Here is a 15,805-nt window from a genome sequence, read left to right on the forward strand (position 1 = left end):
CTCTCTTATCTGATGCGTTATCACCTCTGTGCCTCTGTTCATGCTGCCGGGTCCAGTTGGGAAGCCTTTTATAGTCTTTGCACATACAAATGCCAATCACTTTAAATAAACAAAACAATGACCTCTAATTTATATTTAGAGCTCATCTTTACAGCCCTTATACTAGACAAGGTACTGGGTTTTTCATATAGAAATATCTGTCTATATTTCTTACCTTCCCCTAGGCTTCTTGGAAGGACAGCTTTATGCATGGCTGCCTGTGCACTAGCTCCTTGCACAGAATAGGTTCTTTTTTTTTTTTTTAAGATTCTATTTTTTTTTTTTTTATTTGACAGACAGAGATCACAAGTAGGCAGAGAGGCAGGCAGAGAGAGAGGAGGAAGCAGGCTCCCTTCGGAGCAGAGAGCCCCATGTGGGGCTCGATCCCAGGACCCTGGGATCATGACCTGAGCTGAAGGCAGAGGCTTTAACCCACTGAGCCACCCAGGTGCCCCCAGAATAGGTTCTTATGGAAAGAATAACCTGAAGGTTAAATGACTGCTGGGATTCAACAGGATTCCCTCCCAGGGCAGATAGAGCAATGGTCTGAGGACCAGAGGCTTGTTCTGGTTCTGTCATCAGCATGTGGGGACTCGGACCATTCGCTTCTCTGCCCGACAACTTAGTGTGCTCACCTGTGTAAAAACAGGGGAAAGGGTACCTGGGTGGCTCAGTCCATTAAGCACCTGCCTGGGGCTCGGGTCATGATCCCGGGGTCCTGACTGAGCCCTGCTTCAGGCTCCCTGCTTAGCCTGCTTCTCCCTCTCTGCCCTTCACTCCGTCTCCTGCTGGCACATTCTCTCTCTCTCTCTCTCTTTCTCCCAAGTTAATAAATAAAATCTTAAACACACACACACAAACAAAAACAAAAAAACAAGGAAAAGCTGACAGGGGGCTACAGGCCTTCTGGATCTAAATATTCTGAGATTCCCTTGACTTATAATCCAGTTTACAAAAAAATTTGAGACAATGCTACCGAATTTAGAATATCAGAGAACAATCAACACAAAACAAAACAACAAAAAGCAAAAACAGAGACTAGAGATCTATTTGAACTTTAATAGAAGATAAACTATTAATCCAAAGGAAAGATCTCTAACAAAGGACTAATAGTGAGGAAATTGTCCTGAGTTCTCAAAACTGTCCACATACATGACTACTTGACTACTTTGTAAGGTAGACCTGGTCTTAAATATATACTTTCAGAACTCATCTCTGCAGAAAATGCTTACTTTAAAAACCTAGCAAACAAAAGTCTTAATTCTCTAATGCACTGGTTCCCTAATGTGCCCTCCAGATGCATCAGCCCCCCTGAGACCTCCTTAGAAATATAGATTCTCAGTCGCCATCCCAAGCCCTCTGCTTCCAAAACTCTGAGGATGGGGCCAGGAACCTGTGTTCTAACAAGGCCTCTAGCTGATTCGGATGCCCAACTAAGTTTGTGCACAATTATATTCTGAGTAAATATGTTCTCACCTGTGTCCATAAACTCAAAAAGACAGAAATGTGCATTTCACTTTTCACTCCAGTCTGTCATCACTACTGGACAATCACTCCAAAATGGAGTGATGGCCATTATCTCTGGTCTCTGGCCTTTGATTTCCACCAGTTCCTCCACTTGGGCAGCTATGTATCCACTAAAATCTGGTCCCTCTCTTACAGCCGACCAAGCAGATCCCTGCAAATTCCTGGCCTGTGGCGAATTTGCCGAGTGTGTAAAAAACGAGCGGACCGGGGAAGCCGAGTGTCGCTGCAGGCCAGGGCGCCAGCACCACCGGGCCGCAGGCCTCTGTGGCCCCACCGAGGAGTGTGAGGTCCTGCAGGGAAAGGGAGTTCCATGCAGGTAGGTTGAGCACGGTCACCTACAGACCCAGGAATTTGCTCTTCTTGCTTTTGAGAAACCTGTCTTTAGAATGAATGTGTACGTTCCTCTAAACCCATGGTTCTCCGTCTCCAGTGAACATCAAAATCTCCCAGAGGAGGACGTCTTTAAACACATGGCCGGCTTCTGCCAAGTTTTTTTGATGCAGTAGGTCTGGGTAGGGCCCAAGTAAGGCTGCTGCTGCTGGTCTAGGGACCACACTTCAAAGCCACTGCTCCAGCCTCGCAGCCGTATTGCATTAAGACCAATAAGGAAGGGAAAAGAGCCTGCATCAGCTTCAAGACCCAATACCGTGTGGTTTCCTTCATTAATTGGTGTTGAAGCGTGTGTGTGTGTGTGTGTGTGTGAGAGAGAGAGAGAGAGAGAAAGATACTTGTTTTTTTCCTATTTGTAAATACAGCTTTCGTCATGAGAAATTTGGAAAATACAGAATTATGAGGGAAAAAATGTGATATTCATATTAATTCTTATCTTTTGATGTATATGTTTATACAGAATGTTTACGTAGAATGTCCTAAAGCAAAGTGGAATCAGACTGGCTTCTTCTTTTATACTCAGCTCTTTCACATAGAACATTCCCCCATGTCATTAAATATATTCTGTACCATCATTTTTAATGATTTTTTTAAAGATTTTTATTTATTTGACAGAGAGAGACATGGGCAGAAAGGGAACACAAGCGGGGGGGGGGGGAGAAAGAGAAGCAGGCTTCCCGCAGAGCAGGGAGCCTGATGCAGGGCTCAATCCCAGGACCCTGGGATCATGACCTGAGCCAAAGGCAGACGCTTAACAACTGAGCCACACAGGTGCCATTTTAATGATTAAATAGTAGTCTATTCAGTAGATACATGTTTAATCCATCCTTTATTTCCAACAGAAAGGTTAAGAGAAGCTCTTAAGACGAGGAAAAGAATGCTAGATATTACTGGCCTTGTATTCACGAACCAGACTTTAGGGTGTAGGTGGTGTTATGAATGATCAGGGGACACAGACTCCTTACTCTTCTACAAGTCCTGTGACACCCAGATCAAGTCCATACTGTGCACTCTGCCCTGGAGAGCTTCTTCCTGAGCCTGTCTCACCTTTCTCAGCCAAGTCTCTCCAGTGACACACTCTGGAACATCTCAGTGGTGATCAGCTTAGACCCATATCTTGAGTAGATAATCCTGTGTTTGTTTTTACTTCCTCCCATTTATTTTAGTGGCCACCATCTCTAGTTTCCTACCAGGGAGCTCATGGCCATCTGCTTTACTCCATCAACAAGAAGCTAGAGAGGTTTAGCCTTTCTCTTCATGAAAAGTACCTGTTCTTTCAAAGTATTAACACTTTAAAAGACAATGATTTAACCCAGTGATGGTTAAGAAGCAATATTCTGGAGTCCGACAAATGATTAAAATTTTGGCTTAGGGACACCTTGGTGGCTAGTTGGTTAAGTGCTGCCTTCGGCTCAGGTCATGATCCCAAGGTTCTGGAATTGAGCCCCACATCAGTCTCCATGCTCAGCGGTGAGTCTGCTTCTCCCTCTGTCTGCTATTCCCCTGCTTGTGCTATCAATTAAACAAATAAATAAATCTTTAAAAAATTTTTGGCTTAGCAACTTACTAATCAAGTCACCTTGGACCAATTACATCTCCAAATCTCAATTCCCTCATTTGATAATGAGACTAATAAAACCCATCTATTGGGTTACTGCAAAGGGTATATGAACTTCTGTTTATAAAGCATCTTTACAAAGAACATAAAGCACAAGAGTATCCAAGTGAGTGAGGATTATGATAATGCTGTCAACTTTCTCCAAGTTAATCTCAAATAAAATTCCAATAGGATTCTAGATGGAATTTGACATTCTGGTTCTAAATTTGCTCTGGAAATGAAAATGTCAAATAAATAAATAAATAAATAAATAGACTTTTTAATTTATTTATTAAATAATAAAATAAAGTCTTTAAATAAATTTATTTTATTTTTAAATAAATTTATTTATCAAATAAATAAATATATTTATTTTAAAATAAATATATATTTATTTTATATATATAATATATAAATATATAAAAAATATATATATAGTTTTTTTCCTATTTGTAAATACAGCTTTCGTCATGAGAAATTTATATATATATATAATATATAAATATATAAAAAATAAAAATAAGTCTTTAAAAAATAAAAATAAAATAAAATAATATTTAGAACACTAAGACAGACAGTAAGTACACAGAACAAATATGTATGTATGTGTATATATATATATATATAAATATATAAAAATATATGTGTGTGTTTGTATATATATATATATATACAAACACACACACATACACACACACACACATATATATACATGCCCCAAATAGACCCTTATATTTAGAGAACTTATCTTAACAAGAGTTTCAAATCAGTAGAGAAAGTATGGACTGCCAGTAATAGTTAGAATACAATTGGCCTTCCATTTAGAAAATAAAATAAAATTAGTTTTTTTACTATACACAAATCAATTCTGTATCAAAGATTAAAACAAAATCAAAACGTTGAAAATGTGAGGAAAACTTTCTTTTAAGATTTTATTTATTTATTTATTTATTTGACAGACAGAGATCATGAGTAGGCAGAGCAGCAGGCAGAGAGAGAGGAGGAAACAGGCTCCCCATCAAGCAGAGAGCCCGATGCGGGGCTTGATCCCACGACCCTGAGATCATAACCCTAGCTGAAGGCAGAGGCTTTAACCCACTGAGCCACCCAGGCGCCCCAGAAAACTATTTTTTTTAAAGATTTTATTTATTTGGCAGAGAGTCAGAGAGAGAGGGAACACGAGCAGGGAGAGTGGGGAGGGAGAAGCAGGCTCCCCGCTGAGCCAGGAGACCCATGTGGGCCTCCATCCTGAGCCAAAGGCAGACGCTTAACGATGGAACCACCCAAGGAAAACTATTTTTAAAACCACGTCCATAATCCTGAGCTAAAAAAGCCTTCCCTAATTAAGACACCAATCCCTTCGGAAAGATTCTATCCTCTTATTTCCCCCACCTGCGATCTCTTAGTTCTGACCCCAGACACATACTGAGCCCTTGGTTCTCTGAGCCTCCAAGTCACCCAGCCAGGGTAAGTAGGAACCAGAAATGCTATCTTAGCTGGTGGTAAAAAGAACAAGGAACTTGTCTTCCAACTACACCTCCCAGATAGGCTCTTCCTTTTTCCTAGCGTGATGCCATCTCTCAGCCTTTCCCTGAAATGACAATGGACAAAATATTGGGAGAAAGAAAACCATTTACTCATAAGGGAACATATGTCAGAAAGCATTCCCCAAATATTATATCCATTTTAGAATGTAAAGAGGGAAAAGGCAAGATGCAAAATGTGTATACACTATCATCAGAAATTATATGTGTATTAAAAAGTCTGGAATTATATATATCAAATTTTTAAATAACTTTTATTTTTAAACTTTATGAACAAATGTCATTGCAGTTGTTTTTCAGAACCTGATTTTAAAAATAATGCCAAAAAATAATAATAACTCCACTTTTTGCAAGATGAAGTTATCACTCATCTTTCCCATGAGCTTTGTTCAGTCCTTCTAATACCACTGCCTAAGAAATAGCAGGCCAGCTGGGAGGCCGAACTCAGGAGCAGAGGCAGAGAGCATAGTTCTGCCAGCCCTGATGGAAAGCACCTGCAAAAATAGGCTATCCGTTTTCATTGTCATATTAATTTTAAAGCTTAAATAATAGAAAGTTGTAGTTGCTATTAATGGTGATAAGCCCATGAAATAGGATACCATGTTTTTGCTTTCTTTTGTAGGTCACCAGGTCACTCTAAAAATCAAGCATACAAAACTAGTGTTAAAAAGTTCCAACATCAGCAAGATAACAAGGTAAAATAATACTTCTATATGTTGGTTTTGATTACTGAATTTTAAAGAAAATTTAAAACATCTCTAGGTCTGACTGTTGTTATAAATAGAAATAAGTAAGAGCAAGAAATAAGAAGTAAGAGATAAGTAAGGGCTTTATTTGCCAAGATTTTTAATTTAGTATTGGAAGGGGGGGGGAATGCATTCCTTGGTGTGAGAAAGACAGAGATGGAAGGCTGACATTAACTGAAATGTACAGACAAAACAATAAAAAAACAGAAACAATCCAAGTATTTATATTCACTTTTTCTTGTAAAAATATACGTGCAATTTATCAAATGCATTGCAACAGGTTGCAATTTTCACAACAATTTGTATTCTTGGAACTGAATAATTTTGTACCTATTCTTATTAAAATATCTTTTTATTTCAAATAATGAAGTAAAGCAAAAATATGTAGAGAAATAGAGGAAATGTGATTTGTGAACTGGGAGTAACTTCAAAAATTCCAGAAGTTCATCCTCAGATGAACATTCCCTCCAAGTGTCCGAGGTATCCCAAATTATTCATCCAACTTATTTTACTAAAATAATTGTCTTATGAAGGGAAATAACTTATCTGTAACCAGGTTAAATATAGATTTTTTTTAAATAACTTTTGAGAAAATATCTTGGACAACTTTTAGTCTAAAATAAAAAATTTCAAAAAAAATCAAACCATCTTTGATGGTCAGAGTGATAATCAGCCAGTGCCCGCTGTACCTGAGACCGGTAGTGTTGGGTGGAAACAAACACCTCAAAGCTTGTACTTGAACCAAGTTATTACAATAGACGTCAAGGACCCTGAGACAAGCACACCAAAGGCCAATCATAATTTCATGTATCCAGGTGCATACAGAAAGTAATGTGTGCCATTTTGATTTCCTGCAACAAAGGCAATTAGAAAGACAGAAAAAGTTCAAACTTGAGACATAAAATGGCAATGAAACACCAGATCTGATATTAATAAAAGGTCTGGGTTGAAGCAAACACCAAGTAAATACTAAAGTCCCAGGGAGAATTAAGGGTCACATTTCATATGAAGCAGAAGCATGGAATCATCATGTCTGTTTGCCCCCTCTGCTTTAAAAGATGGCTCAACCTGAGAATCTAAATGGGTCTAAGAGAGAGAATATATCCCTACTACATTATAAAGTTAGGAATATTTTGGAGGGCATCTCCAAACCTTTCAAAGATGTCCTAAATAGCAAGCATGTTCTTTCAAACACCAGTTGAAGTGACACTGGGATGAAATATGGATTTGACCTCAAGTGGCATTTCTTAAGCTCTTAAAACAATTTCTCTTCCAGATAATCAGGAGAAGAGATTCTGAATTACTGACTGGAGGATATGAAGAATTTAACTTTCAAGATTGGGAAGGAAATTAAAAACTAAAAATATACAGATAACTTAATCTGTCTCAAGACAAGTGGTTTGCTTTCTCAAGGAAAATTGTATCCACTCTGTTAAAATTCTGAAAACACACGCAGGCATATTCACTGGTCATCAGAATCCAGGCATAGAGTCAAAACTGAGAACCAACACATACCATGTTTCAAATAGAGAAGAATCGTGTACTTGATGACTGCTACCTTCTACAGAAAAAGCTTATTATCAAAACCCAAAACACAATCATTAAAACATATTTCAGCTACTCCAGACTGATAGTCAAAGTATAGCAAGACAGATTTGCTTCCAGCTGCCCTTAAAATACTGCTTCCAGATCATATACAAGTGCAACTTACTTATTATTTAGAGGAGGTTGAACAATGTATCAGGAAAATTCTTCATGTTACAATGTTCATAAAAGAGGACTACTTATGCATGGGGATGCAGGTCTCTCTGAATCATGGTGTATCCAGTATGCAAACACTGGTGAAGGTATATTGCTCCACACAATGTCTGTTATACACACACACATATCCCTCTTCAGCCTTAGGCACACTAGTTTTAGAAGAAATTAGTGCTTACACAGTAGATATTTTTGTTGCCAATAATTTCTGAATTAGTTCCTTTAAAAGAAAAAGGAACTGGGGTTCACATATACACGCCATGAGAACTCTAACTCTTCTTATGACCACATAAAGCTATTTTAAAGGAAGACTCTATATTGGAGGGAGGGAGGGAAGTAATGTTATGCTTTATGACATAACCAATGCCTGTTTTCCATCACAGATGAACCATGTCTTCTAATTTAATAATTCCATTGAATACTTCTGGACTCTAACTTTCCTGGGTGCACAGGTAGATTGACATCAAGGTAATCCATTTTAGCCAGTTTTTAATGTACTACTTAGTGAAAAATGATTTCTCTGTATCTATTTCAAATATTCCACTATTAATATATTTGCTGCAAAACCTTAATTTCAATAAAATATAAGCACCATATTTATAGATTTATAATAAAATGGGTCTGTGTTTTACTAGCTATTCCCTGGATTTGCTTTATGGATTATGATAAATGATTTATCATAATCCATAATCCATAAATATGGTAAATGATGATTTTCATGCTACCAAAAGATAGCAAAATATTCAACATCGACAGCAGTATTTTAGCAGTAAAACTTCAAGAATAAAAACAAGTGTTTCTTAATAATAGACACACTCTCCCCCCACACACACCTTATTACAAACCCTTGAAAATCCACTCCTGTTGGCCTCAGAAATGCATAGCATTCATCCCTATCCCCACCCCGGTCCTCCCCGCTAAAGTGAGGAGCTGTGATTATGGGATAAGGACTTCAAACTGTGATATATTGATGGGAGCGCCACAAAGCGAGGAACGGTGGCAGGAGATGTACCTACTCACTTCGATAGCCTTGGAACCCAAAGGAAAACGTGCTTGTTAGATGCATGATTGGCTGACCAAAACACAAAATAATTCCATCAGGAGAGAAAACAAGGGGCAGCTGGGTGGCTCAGTCAGTTAAGCGTCTGCCTTTGTCTCAGGTTGTGATCTCAGGGTCCTGGGACCCAGCCCGGAGACAGGCTCCATGCTCAGCTTCTGTTCTCTGTGATAAATCATTAAAAAAATAAATAAATAAAAAGAATTAAAAAATTAAAAAGAGGGATGCCTGGGTGGCTCAGTAGGTAAAGCTGCTGCCTTTGGCTCAGGTCATGATCCCAGGGTCCTGGGACCGAGTCTTGCATCGGGCTCCTTGCTTAGCAGGGAGCCTGCTTCTCTCTCTGCCTCTGCCTGCCACTCTACCTGCTTATGCGCGCTGTCTCTCTGAGAAATAAATAAATAAAATCTTTTAAAATATTAGAAAGGAAATCTAACAATGATCACCTCCTCATAACATGCCCTCCACCCTCCACATTGAAGTTGTGCTCTAACAAGAACAGGGAATGTCATTTTTTTGATGGGGAATGAGAAATAGGTAAACACTCCATCCTCTGTTAGAAAGGTGGCCCTCTCAAACAAGGGCCTCTCATTTGGATCACCCACATTTTGGATTGGTTTTTTCAACCAGTTGGAGAAGAGCTCTTTGACCTGCCCTCTCAGAAGTCTCACCGGGAATATAGCAGGTTCCAGATGGGGGGCATGTAGTAGCCTAGAGAGACTACCTATATTCAAAGTCTCAGCAAGAAGGCCTCTTCTTTGGATCCCCAGTTTTTACATCCTGTGTCATCTTGTAAACAGACTAGCAAGGGCCTAGGTAAAGACAGCCAAGGTTTAGGTTTTCTCTAATCTAGTCAGTGCAAGCAGTCACAGGTCACACATGGTCCTGCTTATTCCCTGGATGGAAAATCCACGGAAGTTTGGGACCAAAACTCAAGGATGTTCCAGTCACCCGAGTTCCCTTGCCTTTTCCCCCAGCCACATAGAGCAGTGTTTCTAGCTCTGGTGACTCCATGAAACTTGGCACCCCAGACTTCTCCAACTTAGTCCATCTGAGACATGGAGCAACAAGAGCAACATTTACAACTGTTTTGCTCATAATGCGCTGTAACTGTATTAAAAGCACAAAAAAGATACAAGAGGAAGTTCTACAGAGATAGCATTTATTATTTCTATTTCCAGTACATCAGTGTTTTAGGAAAGAATCAGATATACAATTTTTAAAGAAATGAGGAAAAATTAAGTAACAGTTGCAATTAGATGGATTTTGAAAAGTGAAAAGAAAATGGCCAATTAATAAGCCTATGTAAGTTCTGAAGGTGAGATATCTGCTGCGTAGATACAAATTAGTATTAAAGATTCTCTTTTTAATTGCACATTTTTTTCCTGATTATCTTTTTAAAAATTTCTTGAAAAATATGACAACCAAACTTACTTCATACATTAGGTGAGTGCTGGGGAAGAAGGAATACATTGACCTGAACTGAACTTAACTGTATTCAATGATCTGGTCCTAACATGGGTAGACTCTCCCTCCCAAAGTCTCTCCAACTTTATTCCTCTGTGAGGCTTATGCACAGAATGTCTCCCTCTTGCTGGCCTTCTCCAGTGTGGCAGTGCCATTTCTACAGGCTAAGAATTTATACCCCAGGTCTATCCTGATCCAAGTTTTAATAACCATAGGTTTTGCTCCTGTAGTACACACAGTTCATTCTAGAACTCAGCTAAGATCTCGGAGTGTTTTGTCACCTGAAAAGTGTCAGTGTTTTTCAACCTGGGGATGTAGAGTCTTCAGGGGCAGATCCATTCTTTCTCTTCCACCACTGCTTTTCTCTTTCTTTTTACAACTGATCGCCTCAACTTGTCCTTATTCTCATTTTTAGAGATCTTCTGTCCTCCTCTCCCTTGTTAGCTTACTTTTACTTCTTCTTAGAGAAGTACAAACTCTCAATACTTGTTATTTCTGGTAATGATACACGCAGAAAATATGTCACACCTTCTGAAGATGTGGAATGACAAAGGAGCAACCCTTTGTAAATTGGTAAGGGGCAACTCAAGAAGCTTTGCTTGTTTTGATTCTTTTTCTTCCATCTGATTGAAGCAAAAGCATTTATGTCTCTTTCATGGTCCAGAACGAAATTCTTTGACCCCTCTCAATCTCTTTTTCCTCCTCTGTAAAAGGAGGTAGACCTACCACTAACAATGTATTAACGAACTGACTGATTCATCCAATAAATACTTATTCTACTTATCCAAGTACTCTTAAGGTACTTTAGGTAGAGAAACCAAAAATCTACATGTCTGGATCCCCTGAGAACCATAGTAATAACCTGTGAATGAAAATTTAAAGAAAAAATTTTAAAATCCAATTAATAAAGCTCTATAATTAATCCTCATTATTATTCTTGCTTGTGAATTTCTCTATTCTCTAGCTAAGCTTCCATAAATACCACCTATTTTCCACATAAGATGTATTTTCTTACAAAAGTGTTCACTGTGTTACCGGAAGGAATGACCTATTAAAAAGTCATAGGAAGCAGAATGTGAGCTACAATAAAACGTCTCTTTTGTGGGCTTGTACTTCTGCATGCATTATTTTATTTTTTCCTCACATAATCCTTTGAGAAGGTGCCATCCATTCAACTTTACAACTAAGAAAATTCATTGTTCTCTTGAAATATGTGTATTAGAGAAACTTTCAGTGCATACCTACAACTCATAATACATTTCTCAAATGTGTTAGTGGCATTAGGAATTACATTATAATTAAAGTGAATGTGAAAACATTTTTCCTTCTCGTTTTTAATATTTTATGTATGTCTACTTTTGCAAAGTATACATTAAGGAAGGAACATGTATTGAATAAGACAAGCATTAAGAGAAGATTATTTCTTAATATACAGTATGCTGGTTTAAAGGTCAAATTTTCAATCTCAATTAAAATGACATTAAAATAAGAATTTACTTTTGATTCCTACAGTTTTCACATAACATTTATGGGTGTGATTGTGAATACTCTAAAGCAGCTGTATCAATATCTATTAGCAGGCCATTTCTGCTATTTCCCTTAAAGGCTGACAGGGTCCTAAATTTTTCCAGCAAAGGGGCCTGGGTGTGTATGTAGGTTATCGTAAGTCTATCTGAACTAGGGCAATTCTCCTGGTAGCCAAAATTAACTCAGGAGAATACCTGAAATAGCTAAGTTCTAGGACAGCTGTGTGACACAATTAGCAACAAAATGGCTTAAAACTATAATTTTATTATCTACTAAAGACTTGCAATGATGCTTTGCTGTGATAAATGTCTTTAAGACATTAAGTTTCTCATTACAATAATTTTAACCTGTTTGATGAGTTTTCATCTAGTGCCTATATGTATCTAGGAGATATAAAATGAAAAAACTCCTGAAAACAGCACTAAAGAGAGAACTCACTAAAAATCAAATTGGTTATTAAATTTTCTTCAAGGACTTTACTTGCTACTAGTTAAGCTTATCATGCTCTATCCTATACAAATAAAAACACCAGTTAAAGGCGAGTGATGAGAAGAGAGAGAATAGGTCATTTATTTTCAGTAACCAGAGCTTCTGTTAGCAATCGCAGGGACCAAATGACCCATGGTGGGGTGGGGAGAGGTGAATCTCTGCAGTAACGCAGCCTTCTACGTATAATCGTATTCACATTCTCAACAGCACACACAGGACCATTTAATTTCTTTACCAGGAGACACTCATTTGCACAGTATCATAATAAATAAATATTTCTGTACTAAGACACGTATTATGAGAGAAGCAATTCTGAAAACAGTGTCTGTGGCTCAAAAGCACTAATCTAATCAGCTGGGAAATATTTTCCTAACTGAGGTATTCTTTCTAGAAAAGAAAAATCACTAGAAATCCATTTCAAAGGTTAAGGTCTTTAAAATTTAGGGAGAAAAAGTGCAAAGAATAATTTTATTCTTCTAATTTTATTCAAAATACTAACAAGGTCTTATTAGAGTTAATGTCATCATAACTCCTTGATGTATCTTTGTCTCCAAATTCCTAACATAAAGTCATAAATATTAGGCTTAAAACTGCTGATATTTGATCAAAACTAACACCACACAAAGAAAAAAAATTAAGTTATCAGTTACATGTAATAAGCAATTACTTACTAAGTATTGGACTTTTGAATCACAAAGCTTATAAAACAGCTCTACAATTACCAAAATCTCAAGGCCAAAAAAAGACACTAGGAATTTTTTAAAAACAAAGATGTTTTGCAGCAGAACACTAGCTTAAATCATATGAAACAACTTGGACAGGATTCTGATATAAAAATCACAATTGAGATGAAGTTGAAAGAGTATTTGCATTCAGTCCAGTTCAGCCGCAGAGCCACTGAAAACCTATTTCCTTTTTTAGAGAAACAAGTTATCTCAAAACTTTTAAGCATTTAAATTGTCTGAATTTCCTTTATTTGTCCATGGAATAGAAGAAAATATTTTTTTATAGCAACACAGTGTGATAGAAAAGAAAAATAAGTCTGTGCAAGATACTGTGTGAGTACCTTCTTTATCACAGAGTACATCAAATACATTCAGGCTTTTTCTGGAATTCTAGAAGTTCAAATGAACTGCTTTACTCAAACTAAGACACACTACAAAGGAGGGGGGAAAATAAAAATTCCCATCTTTGCAAATTTCCATGAATTTCTGAAAAAGTAAATTTAAAAAAGTACACAGCTTTTCAGATCAAAATATCAGTGCCTTGATTATTTTAAGTGCCTTAACTTTTGTAAGAAACTTTAAGCTAAGGTTTCATTATTTCAGCTTTATGGGTTCTGTGCCATCCTTGCAAATGCAAGTATTTTGAGTTTTTCAAAAATTTCTTTCACTAGAGAACAATTATGATGGACTTCAAGGTAGTCTATTGGCAAAGGAGGAGAGATGTCAGATTCTGTCCAAGTGTTAACAAGTATTAAAATGAGGAGAAGTTTAACAGTTACAGCTGGATACAGGAAAATAATGTTTAGGTCCCCAATTCACTACCATCATTTACCTGAAATCAACAAAAAGCCATGATTACTGAAATCTGTTCACTTTGTATAAGCAGTTCTAACATGATCACAGGATGGTCCCACCTCTGGGCACACACCCGACCTGGTACCATGGCCCGGGCTCCCATGGCAGGGAAGGCTGCTACTTTAACAGATTCTGCAGCATGGCCGTTGCATATGTGGGCCTAGCCTGCCTGCTCTCAATTGCACTCTGAAGGTACTGGATGCCTCCACAGCGTTCCCAAATCTCTTCAAACTGTCTTGGCAAAATCTCAGCACCACGCTTTCGAGTCAGGCCTGTCTCTTCCAGATTCAGCTCACACATCTCCATGTCATCCTTACCTGCACAGGGGAGACATCAGAGAATTAGCCATCAATCTCTTCAGAAGCACTTATCATAAACTTTATTCCTGAAACTGCTATAGTTATCAATTCTCATCTATTCAAGAACTTTCAAAACTTTCTTTCTTTACGACAGAAATCTGCTTAATAAATTTACCAGAAACAAGTTAAATTTGTCCTCCACCAAGAACACTTTCAGAAAGTATTAACACTGCAGTTGATCAAACAAGTTACCAGTCTTAATAAAACTGCTACATTTCTCTAAACAATTAAAAATCAACTGATATAAGTAAACACCAATGAAAAGGTTCTTAGGACACAGACAAATTCCTATGTGCTCTAAAAGGACATAATTAAGCGATTTCACATCATAAATAAATTAACCCTCAATTAACTGGAAATGTGATCCAACTGCAGAACACCGTTCCTTAATCCTGAAATTTAATGAGTTATTACATTATATATTAGACTGTTTCATTCAGAGGGTTCATACTCCTTTTTTGCTGTATAAGGTTTTTTTCCATGTGAATCATACACACCAGCCACAAGAAGGATGGGTGGCTTGTCAGGATGGAGTTCCATCTGCCGGGCAATCCACGGTCCATCGAAATGGGCATACCACCAGCCTTTTTTCTTATTCTGCGGGTCTTTGTACTGGTCGGCAGGGCGGATGAATGGGATGCGGAAGAAGCGTTGCTGTCGGTTCATTTCGATCTCCTGCTGCCTGGCAGGAAGCTGAGAGGCTGGGTTCTGCTGAGCTGTTACAAAGAACAAGGAAAGTTACACCAGCAGCCCAGGGGATAATGAAAACAGCCTTAATCCTAAAATGCACTACACATTTTTAAGAAAAGAAGAAGAGGATTCCTAGTAATAACTTTAAAACAAGATGTAAATATTAATTACTTATAAATGAATAAAATTTAGTGAGATTTTAGAATTTTCTTTCCCTAAAGATGTTCCTTAACATTGCAACACACACACACACACACACTGCAACACCAGCAATAAAACAAACTAGCCCAAGTAGATTCCCACAAATGACTGTATCAGTAACCTGAAACTCACATGGCAGAATAGCAAACTAGTATTATTTGCTAGGATTTATATTTTATCTCCAAAGAGTTCAAAATCAAAGATCACAGAATAACTTTAATGGGACTATTTATGATAAAACAAATGAACATAATTTCACAAATGTAAAGAATTATAGATATCTGTCAATTTAATCACTTTCCTTGGAAAAGTAGAAGACAAAAGTTTGCTCTTTTGCCAACTGATTTTGGGATTTAAAATGGCCAGAAGACATATATTACTAGTAATATTTAGAAAAGTTCATGACAACAAAAAACTGTAACCAGTAAAACCATACAATTTCCCTCAGAGATATTTGCTTACTCTAAAATCAGATTTCTCTTGGAATAAAATCCACTGAAGTAAGTGGAAAGTGTAGTATTTGTTCTCTTTGTTACAGAAAAGAAAAACCCTTACTTTTCTGCTAGGACTGGACACTGCACTTATATCAATTTTTTCCCCTTGCTCAAGTTTCATAATGAAACAGTGGGGTTTTTATTTTATCTGCAAATATAAACATTTCTCTGGGATAATAACTTTACAGCTTCAGCAGCTGTAATTTTAGCAAGTCTGTTTAATGTGCTTTTTTCTCACAACTTTAAAAGTTGGCCAACCATTTACTGCAGCTCAATTAAGAATCTCACTGATATGCTCAAGTATGTCAATGAAAAATTACAGAATATATGTAAGTCAAGAACA

General features: G+C 37.4%; 2 protein-coding genes across 8 annotated transcripts in view; one reads left to right on the plus strand and one right to left on the minus strand.

Moving 5' to 3' along the window:
• Positions 1-8,187, plus strand: part of IMPG1 (interphotoreceptor matrix proteoglycan 1) — a 124,855-nt gene extending 116,668 nt beyond the window's left edge. For both annotated transcript variants that reach the window (XM_004752793.3, XM_013056279.2), the window contains 3 exons: positions 1,702-1,882; positions 5,720-5,792; positions 7,120-8,187. In XM_004752793.3, the coding sequence (XP_004752850.1) occupies positions 1,702-1,882; positions 5,720-5,792; positions 7,120-7,197 (332 nt within the window). In that variant the 3' untranslated portion in view covers positions 7,198-8,187. The remainder of the gene's footprint in view (positions 1-1,701; positions 1,883-5,719; positions 5,793-7,119) is intronic.
• Positions 8,188-9,800: 1,613 nt separating this feature from the next.
• MYO6 (myosin VI) overlaps positions 9,801-15,805 on the minus strand; it is a 154,197-nt gene continuing 148,192 nt past the window's right edge. For all 6 annotated transcript variants that reach the window (XM_013056278.2, XM_004752792.3, XM_004752791.3 and 3 more), the window contains 2 exons: positions 14,575-14,793; positions 9,801-14,035 (listed from right to left, as the gene is read on the minus strand). In XM_013056278.2, coding sequence (XP_012911732.1) covers positions 13,836-14,035; positions 14,575-14,793 — 419 coding nt within the window. In that variant the 3' untranslated portion in view covers positions 9,801-13,835. The remainder of the gene's footprint in view (positions 14,036-14,574; positions 14,794-15,805) is intronic.

The sequence above is a fragment of the Mustela putorius genome, unplaced genomic scaffold, assembly GCF_011764305.1.
Source record: "Mustela putorius furo isolate JIRA1106 unplaced genomic scaffold, ASM1176430v1.1 tig00003863_pilon_pilon_pilon, whole genome shotgun sequence".
Classification (NCBI taxonomy): Eukaryota; Metazoa; Chordata; class Mammalia; order Carnivora; family Mustelidae; genus Mustela; species Mustela putorius.